Genomic DNA, 18,842 nt, shown 5'->3' with positions numbered 1-18,842 from the left:
GAAGTAAACATCTTTCCTAACATGAAAAGCTTTTAGGGTTGTTTTTATTCTTTATTTCATACAGAAACAAGGTCCAGTTCTGGCAAAACTAGATGCAAATGCCATAGCTATATCAAAGGTATTTAACAGCTGCAGAGGCAGCCATTACGGGCGGCTTTCAGTAAAACTAAACCCCGCCTATAGAGCAGCTCGGTATGTATGGCTCTGAGTGTATAGTAACTCAGCCAGTCACATACAGACCCATCTGTAGGTCTGACCTCAGTGGTCAGCCAAAAACCTGACTAGTTGGTCAAACACAATCAGCTATTTATCATCTTTATAGCTCTTTACAGCAATTTTATTATAGGAGCTAAATTTGCTTTGTCTGTATTTCCCCTGATTTTAGCACAGTATGTCACATAAGCCATCGCAAGTGAACAGTATAATATATGAAGGCAGTTCTAAAATAGAAAATCCCTTGTTTAGAGAAGAATGTTTTACATGAGGCTTCTAACAAAGTATGGCATGAATAATTACTCCAAAAAACTAAGTTTCGTAAACTTTTTTCAATTTCAACATTCTTTAAACTCAGTTTTCTGTCAGTCAGCCTTTTAACATCAAACAAAATACATTTTTGTTTAACTTTCATATAATAAGTGTTTTTAGTGTTCTTTAGCTCCAGCTCTTTTAGTCATTACTTGATGTCACAATTTCTGTTCTCTTAAAGTCATGATAAATGAGCAAATGTTATAGTGCAACACCACTGCAGTGATGGCAGCTTTCCAACTTTAATGTTTTTTCCTGGATTCATCAATACATGCAAGATTAAGTAACCGATGCAAATATTGTTGATCTTTTTTAAAGGTTTATTTTTGGGCATTTTGTGCCTTTGTTTGATGGGGGGGAGGATGGTGGATGGGGTCGGGGGCGGGGGGGCCTCAAGCCGGATTCGAGCCTGGGCCGCCCGCGTACATGGGGCGCGCGCCTTATCCATTCTGCCACCTGCGCCCCATTGTTGATTTTTTTATGGAAAAATTAAGAACATGTTTGGATTGATGTTTAGGTTTGTGTTTGAACCATTAAGTTCCATGTGTTACTGTATTTTATCTGCATCATAATTCATTTATGATATTTTTATTTTGAAGTTACTTCCTCGGACCACTCTTGCATGAATTAGATTTGCAACAGCAAGCTTGAACTCTAACACTGGTTAAAGTTTAGCATGGATTTTAATTCACACTTGTGGCATGCAGTTGATAAAGTCAATTGTTTGGTTTCATCTATATTTTATTTTTTGAAAACTCTACTCACATGCTGTGCATATTATTTATGTTTTGATACTATTGTCTAATACAGGCACATTTGTACTGTGTTTAGTGGACATGGAGGCTACTAATAAACCAGAAACAAGAAAGCCACTTGTGTCTGTCTGTGCACAGACAAACTTTTTAATGAATCAATCCCCAACTACGTTATCAGTTGGGGGAAAATTATCATTCAGACAAACTAACACAATAAATTACCTTTTTCTAGCTGCATGTAAATGTACTGACTATGAGACTTTAACATCTTGATTCTGAGAACCATGGAAAACCATCGTCATCTAGCCCTACACGGTGCTGTCAGATTTCCAGGCGTCTCAGGCCCTGTTGAGCATGGGAACATGCTCTGCAGCCAGATGCTGTCCCAGTGTGCAGTTGGATAGACATCAAGGTTCTGGCGACAAGACAGACCAGGCTGTTGATGGGAGGCTGAGCAACCTTGCAACCTTATATCTGCTGTAACAGACACCCCGATATACATCATCTACCACTGCTCTACATAAAAGGAAAAGCTGTATGCGTATGTGCATACTCATATGATAACAGCCACTTATCTTTTTGACAACCATGTACACACACTATGAATTGTTTGCATTCATAAACACACAATATAACAATGGAGTTGTGATTATTTACTGTGGAAGTGGAATGGAAATGAACTCACCCGAATCTTTATAGTCCGTGTCTTCCCACCACAGTTCTTTTTCAGCAGCATTTTCTGTGGAGAATAAACGTGATGTTGCACAATGAAATACACACTGACAGCTGTGGAAAATGTATGACAATGACAGTTCAAAACTATGTATGAGTTGCTTTCTCAGCATGCTCGACACTGTTTCTGACAAACAAGGAAGATAGCATAAATTCAGCTACAACATATGTTTACATCTTACAGCTCTTTGTTTCTGTTGATTTGATTTGTTTTTGTTTATTCATCTATTAGTCCCACAACTCAACATTTCACTATTTTAAATATTACCTTGTTTTCACACTAATTTTTCTTTAATGCTCAACATAGCTTTATACAGGATAACAGTTGTTCTAGAGATGCCCTGATTGGTTGGTAACCAATCATTTTCAGCTGTTTTTCATTAGGAATGCACTGTTGACCGGAATTAGCGCAACGTAAGAAGCAATGTGTTCATGCTGTAGTGAAATTATGTTGGCTAATTGGACAGCCAATTATTAGGTACTAAACAGAAACATTGTGGATCAAATTAAATTGAAAAGATACCCGTTTGACACTACTTTAAAAATGCTCCACTAATCTGTTGCTGCTGCAGGTCAGTCATCTTCATTCACTCAAAGCAGCCATAGTAAACTCATTTTTTTTAATTTCCTGTATTTAAAAATAAAGTCCAGTGTTGAAATCAAATAAAGCTAACAAGCTAACATAACAAGGTGAAACAGGGCAACACTGTAATGTGTTTAAGGTCCAGTTGGGAAAATTACATTAATAAAACACCACTATGATGTGCTAAAATTAGGGTTACCTGTATTGATTGGCAGCCAGTCATACTTATTAAAAACATGATTGAAAATATTGAGAATAATGCTAGGTCATCAATCCAATCGCCCAAAGCTGTGACTGCTGCTGCTCAGTCATCAACTTGAAGCAGCGTTGGTAAAATCCCCCAAAAGTTGCTTCAAGTCTCTTCAGATAAATATTAAATAAATATTATAATGTACTTATTCCTACATTTATGTCTTTAACTTGATGGCACACTGGCACACTAGATTTTTTATTGATTTTATTGGTGGTGACTTCATTATCTTTTTATGCCCTGGTTGATGGAATAATAAGCCCTTTCAGCTTTTATCTTTTTAATCATTTTTTTATTTTTTTCATCACATTGTGTCACTTTTGGGGATGGGGTGGAAGGGTTCATGTTTTAGTAGGTTCAAATAGTTTTCATTCTCCCTGTTCTTTGTGTCATGCTATTTCTGTCTTGTGACCTGTGCGTCATAATGGATGCTAAAATCTGTGGGCTGCAAAACAAATCAACCTACGGGTATAAATAAAGGAACCTTAACCTAATCCAATGTGGAAATCTGGTTAGAAAGCTCTGTTGAAACCAGCAGACTAAAGCTTAACTTGTGCACGCTGTTAACACATTAGCTAAAATACTGAAAGCCACAATGAATTTAAGGTCAAGTCAGTAGAATGACTATTAGGCAAAGGTAAAGCCATGTTTTGTGTTTAAATGTAAATTCAAGAAAAAGAAATGTGGGTTTTGATGAGAAACCTTGATTGTTGTTAAGGCATGAAATTTGTTTCCTCAGCAAAATATATATTTGCATTAATTGCATAATGCAGCTGAGATAATGTTCTAAGACTTGTTACCATTAATTATTAGACTGTTTCACTGTTTAGCCTTTTAATAAGCTCAATAATGTTTTATTCTGTAAATAATAACTAACTTAATAATAATGAACACATGTAATGAACAACTCATACTATTATGTAATTCAGTTGTCCTGACTATAGGATTCTTGTTGCATTGCTCCTTCGGGTTCTTCTGTACTGCTCTGTTGAACAAAGCCAGTTAAATCATGTTGTTGACTGAATAAGGATGACTTTTGGCTTCTTTTATTGAGAGGGATCTTGCTGCAGACCGTACATCTTTGATGGCCGCTCTCACTACCGTTCATCTGAGATCAACAGCTCAACTTCGTTTATGAATAAAGTTTTTTTTTTTTTTGTATAATCTAAAACTGGAAATATGTTGAATGGTCTGTGAGAGTGACCACCAAAGATGAACTGTCTACAACCAGACTGTCTCAATTTACCAGGTTAGGCTGCCACCTGTAGGACATCCAAGTCCACTACAAAGTTAAGTAGACAGACCATCACCATTTTAAGGGGATGCTTCTCTTAAAATGTTCATGTGACCCAAACATGCACCAGGGAGAGAAATTTCTCCTTTATGCTCCCAGACTTTAAAAGGCAAAAGGTTGTTTTGAAAGATACAGAAGAGTATTAGGGCCACTGAAAAAAAAAAAATTTGAGACAAATTTTTTTTTTCACTTGTGAGAAAAAAGTCAGAATTCTGAAATTAAAGTCAGAATTCTGAGTTTAAAGTCAGAATTCTGAGTATAAAGTCAGAATTCTGAGAAAAAAGTCAGACTTCTGAGATTAAAAGTCAGAATTCTGAGAAAAAAGTCAGAATTCTGACTTTTTTCTCAGAATTGAAAAAGCCCTAATACTCTTCCGTAGAAAGAAACTTAAGGCACATGTTTGTTTTTTGTTTTTTTTTAATCTGGCTTTTAATATTGGGTCATTCAACAGTCTTTCTTCTTGTTTCTACCACTGGTTTATCTCTGGTTTTCATTCTGTCTTCTTCACTAATTTTATCTATTTATGTCATTATGTTTGGTATTTATGTGTATCCTATTATATTTGCTCTATTTCTTATATTTATTTATCAACTCATTCTTAATAATTTTATTGCCATTAGAATTAGAATCAGAATTAGAAACCTTTATTGTTATTGCACATCAGGTATACAATGTGCAGTGCTTCCCTGGCCAGTGCAGCAGTAAGTATAAATACAATAAATAATAAAATAATAGAATAAGAATAACACGATTTGAAAAAATATTTTTATGTTGAAAGGTGCTATACAAATAAAGATCGGTCGAGTTGAGCAAAACCAGCTGCTACATCAAACCACAAATTCTGATTAGTATAAATGGGAGCCAAAAAAGGAGGACAGTTGTTGTTGTTCTGTTGTTGACTGTGCAATAGCACCATTAAAGACTCTTCTCCAAATACTTGAAACATAAATAATGTAGATTCTTGAGATTTGTGCTCATTATGTTGCACAATCCAATAACCTTGTAAGCTACAAACATGACATTATCAATCTTTTTCTGAACACAGCCATTCTAGATGTATGTGCTATCAGCATAGATTTCTTAAACTAATCTGGCGTGACAAGAACCGTGAAGAAGTGAGGCAAATCCAGCTGTCTCACTAAACTAAACAGTGGGTCAATGAAGCTTATGCAATATCCTGTCTCCCACTCCCCTCCATGTCCACGCAGCTCCACTATTTTCCAAAAAAAAAAAAAAAGTGGGGGTGGAGGGACCACACAATCATCGAATTGTCTCAAGTCAGGGAGGTAGCTTCTAAGGGGGAAGGGAGCACAGGAAAGAATGGAAACGCAAGACTCCTGCTGCTCTGATGTGGGAGAGTTGGTGTGCACTTGCCCTCATGTTCACCTCCTGCCGACCCTTATCTCTTCTTTTATATCTTTGGTAGTGCATCTAAGTGGGAGCAAGCTGATTAGAGGAATTCTAGAGGAAACTTTGCATTATATCCAGCCTGACACAATTAGAGAACATAAAGTGTCACAGCTGCTTTTATTTTCTGATCTGTTTGCCCTCTTTATGTGTTCTCAGTAAGGCTCTTTACACACTAGATGATTTTAGGCCTGTCTGGGGTCTGATTTGCCCCCCTTCTTTTGTGAGGCGGGACATTATTCAAGGCTTGTCACATCTGATTATTTGTCCAAATGATCATCAAGTCTCTTGAATCAATACAAATATTTTAATGCTCCTGATCAGTTCAGGTCCTCCCTGAACTCAAACACTGAATGGGCTGCTATACCACCGTATCCAGTAAGAGTGAGCAGACTGAAAGTGTCACTAAATGGACGTTGCATACTTTCACAGCTAATAAACATGGCTGCAAACATAGACAACTGTGCCCTGAGTCATGCAGAACATTGAAAAAGGCGAATGGCTCGTGGAATTATGGCAGGGTAGCTGACTGACAACATCAATCATCCTCTATATTTGTTTTTCCTCTAAAGTCACGTATATCACATGAATTTCTGAGAGATTTATGGAATCGCCTCTGAGATTGCTACTTTGACAGCATGTGTACAGTCTCACAATCTGGCCAAACTGTTTAGACAGTTCTAAACTGGTCTATTCTCAGGACCCACCACTATCTCCAAAAAGAGAAACCTCAACCTAAATAACCTAAAATTACATTTAAAAAAAAAACCCTGGAATGACATGTGCAGACATTTTAAATAAAATGTACTTGATATCACAGCAAAATAGAATACACTGAATACCTACAGCAGATGTATGTCAGCTTAGGGCTCACCTACATCAAAGACTTTTATGTATTTAGAGAAATATAACGTTAAAACCAGATGAAACTGTGCTTGCATCTATCATCTAGATTTGTATGATCACTGATTCAAGTGTGATAGCCAACTCACCACTGTTTCAGAGAGCCTACATTGTATAAAAATCATCATCATAAATAATTTATCCTCCTCTCCTTTCCATCCATCCCACGCATCCACCCCACACCACTCTCCTCTTAAACTACACTCACACGTGACCAACAGGTCCTGACTTGCCAGCTAGGTTAGTGTTTAGGCTGAATCCTGCTGAAACAGAAAGATGTTTGGGATTTTGGATGTTTTAGTGATGACTGACTGAAGAGGTTTTGATCGTATATGATGGCTGGCAGTTATCATTTGCTCTTTAATAGTTTTAATGACTTGTGTTGAATTAGACCAGCTGTGTTTAAAACCAGTAATAGAAAGCAGCTGGCTTTGGAAGGCCTTATCTTGATGAATTCCTTCTGAAAGCTATACCGACTGTTTATCTTTTAATACCTTTGCCTTTGTTGAACTGCTCCCTCGTCAGTCCCACTCCACTATGGAGTTACAAATGAAGCCCCCTTAGTAAAGCTGGAGGGTTTAAATTCAGCAGCCAGGTTTGGGATGAACTCTCCTCACTGCTGAGGAAACCAGGACTTTATGCAGCGGGTTTTTACGTCACACAAAAATAACATTAGACAGACTCATTAAGCTCACTCTACGAAATGAGAGAAAAACTAAATATTTGTAGACATCTATTAAACATTTCATCATTTCAATGTGATTTTAAGGTGATTCATCCACTCGGTCCCTGGGAACATAAAAAACCCGACGGACAAAAACAAAAACTGTTTTCAAGATTAGACAGCTAATACTGGCGTTGGTATCTGTGGTTAATAATGCAGAACTTTAATCAACAGAGCAGTTCCCATGATGAACAATTACAGGTGTAAACTTATTCAGTAAGTCAGCATCAGGCCCAGTGTGTTACTATAACCTGAAGAAGCAAGCAGATACACAGTGGTGTATTTTCTATGTTTCTAGCCCTATAAATTAAAGACCTTCTAAGTTTTTCAAACCATCTTCAGTCCCTGGATATGGATCATTTCTACCAGTGTTTTTTGGTCTCAAGTTTCCACACTTTTTTAAGTATTCCCCTCCATCAGCACCAGTGTTTTGAGGGACACCAGAGGCACTCCCGTTGCCTCTTGCTTTTATATGTACTATTTACTGTTGACTCAGGCAGTCAGCAGTGTTGTTTAGGTGTAATTATACTGCAATGATTTGGCCATATGCACAATGCCATTTATGTTGTTTAATGGGTTTCAGTATATGATAAGACAATATCAATATGGTGTTCAGCATGAGAGAATTTAAAGGTATCAAGCAAGGTATGGAAAATACATTTTCTGGGGTTTTTTTAATCTTAAGAATTAACCCAACAAACTTTAAGTGTAGTAAAAGTGATTGTGCAGATTATCAATAACAGAGTGGGAATGTCAAGAATTTGGTCCAAATCTTAAGAATCAAACTAAACTTTAAGCAACAGAGCCTAGAAAACAATCAACCGTAATCTCAGCACTTGGACCTAATGCTCAAAATGAAAAGAATCTTTTTCATGTCATTGGTTCTGTTATTTACCCAACTACAAAACTTTAATGTTAAATTCTTCTTTGGCCCTAAATGGTTTATAATTTATTCCATATTCTGTAGTAATGCTGCTCCTGTCCCCCTTGTCCCTTACACACAGAGATTTCTACAGATTGTCTGAATCTTTTGATATTATGTACTATACAGTGCAGGATATTAAAAGTCTTTTTAATTTTAGGTTGAGGAAAATTTTTACAAATTAGTGAACTTCTGCCCATCTTTTACCGCCCTACAATGCTCTTTTTATACCCAGTCATCTTACTGAGCTGTTGCCAACTAATTAGTAGCAAAATGCTACATTATCTGTTTTTATTTTGTACCACTTACTTTTGTTGATCCTTCCCTATTTTTTAAGACGTGTTGCTGCCATCAAATTCAAAATGAGCTATATTCTTTCACGGAATGTCTCTGTTTCAATATTGGATATATTGTGAATGAAATATGGGTTTACAGGATTTTCAAATCATCACATTTTGTTTTTATTTACATTTTACACAGTGCCCCAACTGGGGGTTGTATTTACTTTGACTTTTTCAGACTTCAACTACTCACAAAAAGACCTAGAACTCCCTCCTGGTGGTTAAATGCCTCCACAAGGTAGCTGAAGGACACTGAGTGTGGTGGTCCTAGAATAAAAGCTTGGGTGGACTTTGATCTTGACTTTTTACTTTTAAAATGCTTTCAGTTCATCCTTGAGTCGGAATGGACATTTGTGCAAGGTTGCAGAAGATCCTTAGAAGCCTTCTTGAAATTTTAGACACAAAAATAAAGGATGAACATGAAGCCCAATCACCTTGGCCTCTGGCCCATGACTTTTAAAACCAAATCAGTCCATCTTTCGTTCGGAGTGGATGTTTGTGCAGTTTCTCAAAGCGTCTTCAAGAATTGCATTCATTATAATGGCCTGGATGATAGGATGTACGAATCAACAGGCAACCCAAAAATACGACACCCATGACTATCATCAGCTGGGGAGGCATTATAAAAATCCTGCTCCTCTTATTTTCTCCTATTTTTCTTAACAGACTTCCAAAGTTTTACCCCTCATCAAACTATTTTGTTGATTTCTTTTAACCTAAAAGGCTACAATCTGGCTACAGCAAATGGAAATGGTTCTTCCCTCCAACCACTGTGTCTATCTAAATTATACAGTACGTTGTAGTACATTGTTGAGCTTTGCACCGTTTGTGTGCAGAGGTCGATCAAATTTGCCTCCCAGACTCTTGTTCTGCAATGATAATCAACCTTGAAGAGGGCGGCCCTGCCTCATTCGAACAATTGGACATGGATTAGCATGCATGAGGGAGACTCAAAGAAAACAAGCCTCTGACCTTTTAACCCTGCTTTAAAGAGAATTATGAGATGAATAAACGCAACACTCAAGCTAATGCCGGTCACACTGGGACACGGCAACCTCGTTTGACAGTCGCTGGCCTTAGATCATCCCGGAACAGTCATTGTCAAAGGGACGCTTGGAAACTACACTTGGATTTTGACATAGTATCAAACAGTATTTTTAACACATTTTTAACAAAAGGTAAAGGAGTGTTAAATATTCAGGTTTAATCCATACTGAGGAGGGTCAGGGGGCATGCCTATTAGGCAGTTATATGCATGGTTTTCAAGATATTTTAAAGTGAAATTTAGATTTTTGGCCACCAAATCTACACATCATTTAAAGAAAAATTATATAATTAATTTTCCACCTTAAAGAATATATCAGTTAGAGTCAACATCATTTCATATCTTGTATTTTATGTGTCCTTACAATTCTGAAAACATAATGCAGCAATATAATTGTTTCCCTCTGCCTCCTAAAAATATAGTTTAACTTTTTTAAAAGACAGATGAAATTGACAGGTTAAGAATTTCATCTAGAAGTACGCCAATCCATTAAATAAGAACATAAAAAACCAAAATGTGGGGTTACAGATTTAAAAAAAATGTCTTTAAAAGGTGAAAAAGGGGTGTTTAAGGTCTAAGAAGTTTGAAAATGGTTCAACTTTGTCAGCTTGGCTACAAGTCGTGATCAGAAGTGTCCATTTGTATGGTACCATGAAAAGTGTCTGCATCCTTTTATGTGCTATTTGCTTATTTGTTATGCTTAAATGATTCAGATCATCAAACAATCTTTAATATCAGACAAAGATAACCCAGGTAAATGCAAAATGCAGTTTTTGAAGTTTTATTTTATTTATCAAGGGAAAAAAGTAATCCAGACCTGCCTGGCCCTATGTGACAAAGTAATTGACCCATAAACCAAATAACTGGTTGTGCCACCCCTGACTATGAGTCTTTCATATCGCTGTGGAGGAATTTTGGCCCACTCTTATTTGCAGAATAGTTTTTTTTTACATTGTTGTAGGGTTTTGGAGAGGAATAGTCTGTTTAAGGTCATGCCACAGCACCTCAATCGTATTTAAGTCTTGAATAAACTAGACTGCTCCAAGACCTCCATTGAAAGGTGGACTTGTATATCTTCCTGCTGCATAACGCAAGTGTGTTTGAATTTGAGGTCATGAACTGATGGCCTGGTTCTGATTCTAGATTTTCTGGTCGAGATCAGAGTTCATGGTTCCATCAATTACAGCAAGTTAATCAGTTCCTGGAACAGCAAAGCATTACCACCTCCTTGTTTGACTGTTGATCCGATGATCCATAAAATGCTGTGTTAGTTTAAGTTCAGATGTAATGGAACGCACACCTTCCAAAAAGTTCAACTTTCGTCTCATCAGTCCACAGAATATTTTTCCCTAAAGTCTTTGGGATCACCAAGATGTTTCTTGGCAAATGTGAGACGTGCTTTCCTTCTCTTTTTGGTCAGCAGTGGTTTTGGCCTTGGCGCTCTCCCATGGATGTCATTTCTGCCCAGTCTCTTTTTTTCTTTCTTACTGTTGAATTATAAACACCTTCACTCAGTTAAGTGAGGCCTGCAGTTCTTTCAACATTGTTCTGGGTTGGTCAATACACTCTTCGAGTAATTTTGATAGGCTGGCCACTCCTGAGAAGGTTCACCACTGTTCCCAGTTCTCTACACTTTCTCCACAAGACCCAAAGCCTTAGAAGTGGTTTTGTAACCATTTCCAGACTAATGGATGTCAATGACTGTGTTTCTCATCTGTTCTTGAATCTCTTTAGATGGCGGTATGATATGTTGCTTTTTGCAATATTTTAGTCAACTTCACTCTGTCAGACAGGTTCTATCTAAGGGATTTCTAGATTCAACAGGTCTGGCAGTAATGAGGCCTGGGTGTGGCTAGTAAAATTGAACACAGCCTTCCAAAAATGTGTTTAATTACAGTTAACTCATGATTTAAAAATTACACGTTCACATTGGGCCAGGTAGGTTTGAGTGGCTTTTTTTCCTTAATAAATAAAATCATTTAAAAACTGCATTTTGTATTTACTTTGGCTATCTTTTCTAATGTTAAATTTTGTTTGATGATCTGGAACATTTAAGAGTGACAAATATGCAAAAAAAAAAAAAGAAAAAGAAAAAAGAAATATATAATATATGTTATCATCACTTTTTTCTTTTTTCCCATTTATCTAACACAACACTTGTAGCAACATACATTATACCAACCTAAAAGAGTTGGGGCTTATGAGAAAACCTTCAAGCTTTATGCCCTTTCAGGCACACAATGGCTTCACCTTTTATCATCATGTACATATTCAGGATGCATAATAGTACTATCGGTATGCTATAAACATCAGCAGATGTTAGCTTAAAGGTTAAATACCAGTATCAACAGAAATGGAAATTGCTGCAGATATTTTCAACTAATATACCAGCAGTAAACATCATATTTCAGCCTTAACTATCTGTAAAATACAGAAGTATACCATCAAGTATAAGCACCACACACTCAAAGAGGCCGACCATGAGCCTTTAACATTTTGAATGAAGTTAATGTAAAACTACCAGTCTTTCTACGTCCCAGCTCCTCTCTCAGATCCACTTTTTGTTCTTTACAGTAAACAAGGTGAGTAAATATTTGTTTCAGTCAGGGCTAAGACAAGTTTGGAAATATTGGCATAAGGAATATCAGGCAAAAACCTAATATTGTGCACCCCTTGTATACGTTTATGGCTTTACACAGCCATATTGCTGCAACACTGGTTCACAAAACACATGGGAAAGATGACATTTTATTCAAGCTTTAAAAAGAAAGACTTTCAGCCTTTCTATAAATTCTCCCTTTAAAACTGGTTTTGGTCTCAGTATAATCAGTAAGTGGGATTTGGTTTCAATAACTCTCATTTAAAGAAATAAGCTCAGCCATAATTCTTTCCAAGTTTTAAACTCCAGAAATAACATATGTGAAAGGCATTACTTGGTGATGGTTTAGCGGAAGAGGCAGACTTTGTAACTGGGAGCTGTCCAGTTAAAGGGTTAATGGTACACTAGAGCTGTGTCTGTGGGCTACCTCTGTAGGCCCCCTATTGTATTCCCAGCAGCACCTCCCATTCCACTTGACTGAGTGTGCACTAACACACAGACACACACTGGTACAGCAACAATCTCACAGACAGGAGGATGTACACATGTAGACACACAAAGACAAGATGATGGACGCCTACCCCAGCACAGCACACACACAGAAACCCACACTCTCCTCCACTTTTTTTGCTCACCCCTCTCCTTGTTGCCCGCTGTCTCTCATCATCTGTTCTTTCCCTCTAAAAACCCCATGGACATATGGAGCCCTGAAACCTGCAGTTTCTCTCTGTACAGTCAGCCTCTCCCATCTATAGTGTGGGCCAACAAGTCTATTGGATTTTAATGATTAGTAGACCAGCTTCTCCATGACTCATTAGTGGCTGTCGTTTTTCTGTTGTTTATTTAATCCTCTCCTTCTGCCTCCACCCCTCCATCGTTTCCCCTCGCTTGCCAGCCTTTGTCAGAAATGAGGGCGGACATCTGCCGTCCGTGCCTCCCTCTCCTTCATCCCTCTCCAGCCAGACCACCGAGGTGGCGAGCGTCCGGCGATGGAAAGGGAAGACTTTGTTTGCTTGTGCGAAGGGTAGCCTGTTAGACTTCAGGGACATAATTGTATTTTTGGATCAAATCCTCCGCCTGTTTGAGTTTTATAGGGGAGGAGTGAAAGGCTCATCTGCTATTCGGTGCTTTTAATATTTTCAGTGAAAACAAATATTACTGCAGTGACCGTCTCTATATAATCAACTTAATTAATAAAAAAGTGTTATTTTCCACCACTGCAACCATGACACAGTATTCTTGTTGATTACCTTTGTTAAATAAAGGAGACGAGACTAAGACGAGCTAAAGATGGATCTTTCATGACCAAAACTCTGACAAAAAGTATGTAATTTTTTCGTCACAGAGACTAAAACGTGACTACAATTTTACTGCTGGACGTTATTGACATCTCCCCCGATTGCTCAGTTTTGCCAGCTCTTGGTAGAGTCCTGGCTGTGCCAAACGTCTTCCATTTGAGAATTATGGAGGCCACTGTGCTCTAGGGAACCTCAGTGTTGCAGAATTTTTTTTGTAGCCTTCCCCAGATCTGTGCCTTGCAGCAATCCTGTCTCTAAACTCGACAGTTCCTTTGACCTCATGGCTTGGATTTTGCTCTGATATGCACTGTCAGCGGTGAGGTCTTGAAAAGAGAGGTTTATGCCTTTCTAGATCATGTCCAATCAATTTAATTTAGCCTAGGCAGACTCCAATCAAGATGTAGAAACATCTCAGCAAAGATTTAAAAATGGGAGGCACTAGTGCTAAATTTCAAGTATTTTTGCAAAGGGTCAGAATACTTATGTAACTGGGATATATTAGTTTTTTATTTCTGATTAATTTGATTTTTAAAATTCTGTTTACAATTTGTCATGATGGGATACTGAGTGTAGAATAATAAGAACAAAAATGTTTTGTTTTTTTGCAAGTATAGAATCAGGCTGCAACATAAAAAACTGAAGAAAGTGAAGGGGGTCTGAATACTTTTGGAATGCACTGTAAATGAAGAAACAAGGAACCTGTATGTGATCTAAACTATAATTTGTTTGTCATTATTCAAGCTTACATTCGCTCTAAATTAAGTATTTGTAATTATTACTGGATGGGTACTTCCTTTACTCACAAAAAATATGCACAGTCTTAGCCATTGCCTTCATTTTTGGGCCAAATCAAATATTATCAGTCACAAGTATTCAGATAGCTGCCTAGCTTAGTTCCAGGATTTAAAATAGTGAAGTATGGATTTTCTGAAATGCCAATGGAGGATTTGATTAGGAAATTTACTCTTGGAACCAGAGCCGCCAGAAAAGCTCTATAGTTTCATAAGTTTACCAGCTTAATACTTAACATTAAATAAATAACTAGTAACCAGAAACTGGTTAGACTGCTCCCCTTAAAAAGACCTGACTACATTAAAAAATCTTCTATTTAACCATGTGCTGGCTTGCAGTCATATAAGCCATGCCTCTAATTATGCGGAACCCATATACAAAAATGGTCCCCCATACAACTTGTGCCATTAAAGACATGTACTACTCTGACCAAAATCATTTTTGAACCAGGCTGTAAAAATGTTCATTTGCGCTGTAAAATTAGCATTGTAACACGGGGTGCGTATGTGACTTCCTGAGCTTCAGCAGCCAGCCTCTAGTGGACACTTGAGAAACTGCAATTTTTGCATTGGCTTCATTGTTCAACCACAGAGGTTGCCGTTTGGCTTTATTTCCTCCTTTGTTTTTTGGGGGAGTACAGGATAACAGACAGAGCAGAAATCCAGGGAGAGAAAGTAGGAAAAACATGCTGGAAAGGGGCACAGGTTGAACTCAAACCTGGGCAGTCTGCTTGAAGACCAAGCTCTTTGCATGGGGCATGGCTCAAATGCAAGGCCATCTGCACATGTGGAGATTTTCTGTATGTTTGGACACTTGGAGTCATATTCTGAGACACTCGGTGGCAAATACAGAGTTCGATCAACGCATTTGCTCCCAAAGACAATACTGGAGCTACAGCTTCAATCTTCTGAAGGGATTCCAAAATTTTCATATGCAAGAGTCCATCCATCCATCCATTTTCTATACCACTTATCCCATTAGGGGTCGTGGGAGGGTTGAAGCCTATCACAGCTGTAATTGGGCGAGAGGCAGGGTACACCTTGGACTAGTCGCCAGTCAATCGCAGGGCTGACATATAGAGATGGACAACCAAGCACACTCACATTCAAACCTACAGCCAATTTAGAGTCACCAATTAACCTAATGAGCATGTTTTTTGTTAGTGGTAGGAAAATGCAAGAGTCAAGGTACCCAAATATTTAAAAATAGGTTTAAATACAACAAACATATTCCACATTTACTGTTTCAATGTCTTAAGATATTTCTTTATATCTTGGACTACTAACCTGTTGCATTTTCTCCAGGTCCAAACTGGGCCTTCCTGGCTCTCCTCCATAACTGTGTCGATATTTTCTGTAAGGTGCTGACTGGTCAAAGTGGGTTAAAATGATTGGCCGTGCAATGGGCTGAACCACCTGCAGCTGAAACCTCATGGGGGGTGGCTTGAGGCTTCGTGGTGGACTGGAGCTGAAGAGAACAGGACTGGGAGATGCTGCCAAGCAAGCACCAGGCTCAACCAGCGGCCTGGCAGACGCAGCTGGAGACCCACACCCACAGAGGTCCCGCACCTCCTCATCACTGGAGGCGCTACTGTGGTGATCACTGTGTCGCTGGGGAAGCGCAGACACCCATTTCCTGTTGTCCCCACAGCTGATACGCTCCAGCTCTTCCTCTGAAGAGTGCCGATCCAGATTGGCATCTAAAAGGAGGCGGAGGCGCCTTAACCGGGCTGGAGAGAGGGGACCCTGGTTGTGCTGTTGGCTGGTGGCCAAAGGGGTGAGGGCACAATTTCTCCGCCTCTCTACAGGAGTCAATAAAGAGGAAATCAGGTCAAAGGAGAAGGTGGAGACAAAGTTGCAAAAGAGTGCAAATGCTCCTATCTACAAGCATACCATCTGTTGACTCAAAGCATCTAATTATAACGTGTGAAAATCAATAAGAGTGGAGGCACACCATCATCTGTTTACAGAAGAGATAATTTGGTTTCAGAGAGCACTTACCTCTGTCAATCTGTGCAAGCTCCTGGTTCTCCCCTTCTGAGTCATCACTCTCCCCTCCCTCTCCGCCGCCATGGTAAGAAATCTGGGGAAAGAATCAAGGTTTTGCTGCAGTTCAAAAGTAAACCTCAAAATTCAACCCTTACATTAGGACAAAGTGTAAAAGAACATTTTTGTTCAGTATGTATTATTTTAAATGCGTCTAATTTAAATTTACCCATGGCTCATTTTTTAAGGAAGTTTTAAGTTCTTAGGATGATGGTAAACAAGGTTCAAATAATACAGTGAGAAAGAAAAACCTCAAGCTTAAAAATGATCTATTTTCCTGACTGATGTAGAGACAGGAGAGAGAGAGAGAATAAGAGGTAATCATGTGATCACTGCACTAAAGACCGTAGACTCTGAATACAAGGTTACAAAAATGTCTAATACCCAATACTTCAAAACAACCATTTATTTTATTCTGACGTATGACAGCGTCAGAAAGTAACAAAGCTTTAAATAACTACAGATATTCAGTCATATTTTAAACAAAAGCTGCTATGAGCATAAGAGTCTTATTTGTACAAATATTTTGTTAATATTCTGATACCAACTGGTACAGGGTTCCGGCGATAATATGGCTCTTAAAAATCAATGGCAAGGTGGGTCTCCTCTGGCAAAAACAAAGCAGAGGGTCAACCTCAAAACAAGGCATTGCAAATTGATGAAGATTAGGGACTATGTGTCTTTAAGGGGCACCTAAAGAACTCATACTCAGTGGTTAACTTCACTAGTGGTGCAAATACATCTCACATCCAAAACAACAATTCACCAGAAACATCAGCAAAATAACCCCAGCAGGGATCACTGTACAAGAGTTAACATCCAACACTCTGTTCAAGGGCATGATGGGAAACTCTGCCCACACATCCTGCCATATTTGAAATTGCAGTGGCTAAAGTTCATAATAATTGACTCTTCACAGAGTTGAACAAACACTGGTGGAAGAACACTGTCTAAGAACTCCAACACTAAAGAGCATTTCACTCAAAATTTAGTTAAAACGACACTTTAGGAGTTTAAATCAACTTTGACATGTTTAACACTGAGAAATCAACACTCCAGTTTTTATTGTGCTCAGTGGAGAAACTACAAGAGTATAGTACCAGGGCTGGGAGATTATGGCAAAAATCAAAATCACAAATAATTGAACTTGTTACCTCAATTACGATTAATGAATGATTATTCCACCCCTAACCCCCAACTCTGTTTGTCCTGAAAATACTTGTATAATTTTAATAATTTTATAATTTATTTTGTTTTTTCTGTAAAAAGTCAAATTTTCCAGGATAAGTAGAAAATAAATAGCTTGTGTTTCTTGCTAACAAAATAAATTATTTTTACACTGTTGTATAAAAAATTTCACGTGACTACACAGTCATTAGTTTGTTTTTAAGGGGATGGTACATTAGTAGAGAGAAAATTACAGGGGAAAAACTGAAACAATTTACACGGCAGGTTTATCTTGGTTAGAGGCTATAAATGTCAGTTTTGATTATTTTTGGATTAATTTCCCAACTCTATAAAGTAATCAAATAAAAGTACAGTTACTCTTGTCAAAAAACATACTTACGAAGAAGTTAAAGTACTGATTTTATAATATACTCAAAAAAGTACCCAAAAGAATTACTCAGTTACAGTTATTTACTTGAAAGTAATTGATTTCTTTCAACCTCTGCTAATGACAAACATTTACTGGCCAGTTTCAAGTCAACAGAAAGCTAGAACCTCCTCCTTTAAACTTTCAGTGTTTATTTTTTTTATTCAAACTTGATGTTTTCAAAATGTAGTGAAGAAAATACTTCCACCTAAAATATACTTAAGTCAAATCACAATTACTGACTACAAAATGTACACAAAAAAGTTTCTCCATTTAAGTAATGTGAGTAAATGTAAATAGTTATTTTCTACCCTGATGCAAACAAACAGCAGTAAAGCATCATGTAGTCGGTGGAAGATTCCTCATTCCTCTGCTGGGCGTCAGACACTGAATGTTATCCTCACTTCCTTCCGTTTGTGTGTAGTAAACATTAAACACTGTAGGTTAATAAACACTGAGAAATACTAACATAATACTAGGATAGTAATGTAACAAAATTTGCCTTTTGAGTATTGTGACAACTCTACCTCTAGTCCATTCAGACTATGAGGATCAGTCATTTTTATTTAAGATGTTTGTGACACAGCCTCCTTCCCGTGTACAGTTTGCTTTGAGCATTACAGACAAGCCAACAGTTGGCAGGGCAGGGGTTAATCACAGTATGTGCAGCTGCATGTAAATGGGAAGATTAGAAGAACATTAATTTCAGTAATGACATAAGGCAAGGATTAGGTCTCTTTCAGAAAAGAGCATAATCGGAAATATTCTACACTTTCAACAGTGCAGTTATGATTTGTCTGGTAAGCTCATGTTGCACTTGTCATCTTTGAAATGTTTCATATCCCTGAACAGGAACAGCCAGTCAGTCTTAGCCTATTATGGGCTTCTTGAGGAAACTTGAGATTTTTAAAAAGACTGTTTCTCCATCGTCTTTTACGGCCATTATAAAAGACAAGACAAGCTGAGCTATGGTTTTGTTTAACTTACAATCAGACTACTTTATTTTCCCACAGCCTACACAAGTCTGTCCCTT

The 18,842-nt window shown here is 37.9% G+C and overlaps 1 protein-coding gene across 1 annotated transcript in view; it reads right to left on the bottom strand.

Moving 5' to 3' along the window:
* Nucleotides 1-18,842, bottom strand: part of si:dkey-16j16.4 — a 46,067-nt gene that overhangs the window by 10,131 nt on the left and 17,094 nt on the right. Inside the window, exons 2-4 of the mRNA XM_041813411.1 lie at nt 16,171-16,252; nt 15,457-15,971; nt 1,966-2,019 (exon numbers count right to left, since the gene is read on the bottom strand). Of these exons, the coding sequence (XP_041669345.1) occupies nt 1,966-2,019; nt 15,457-15,971; nt 16,171-16,252 (651 nt within the window). The remainder of the gene's footprint in view (nt 1-1,965; nt 2,020-15,456; nt 15,972-16,170; nt 16,253-18,842) is intronic.

This window comes from Cheilinus undulatus, linkage group 18 (assembly GCF_018320785.1).
Source record: "Cheilinus undulatus linkage group 18, ASM1832078v1, whole genome shotgun sequence".
NCBI classification, from domain to species: domain Eukaryota; kingdom Metazoa; phylum Chordata; class Actinopteri; order Labriformes; family Labridae; genus Cheilinus; species Cheilinus undulatus.
This window is presented reverse-complemented; position numbering and strand designations above follow the sequence as displayed.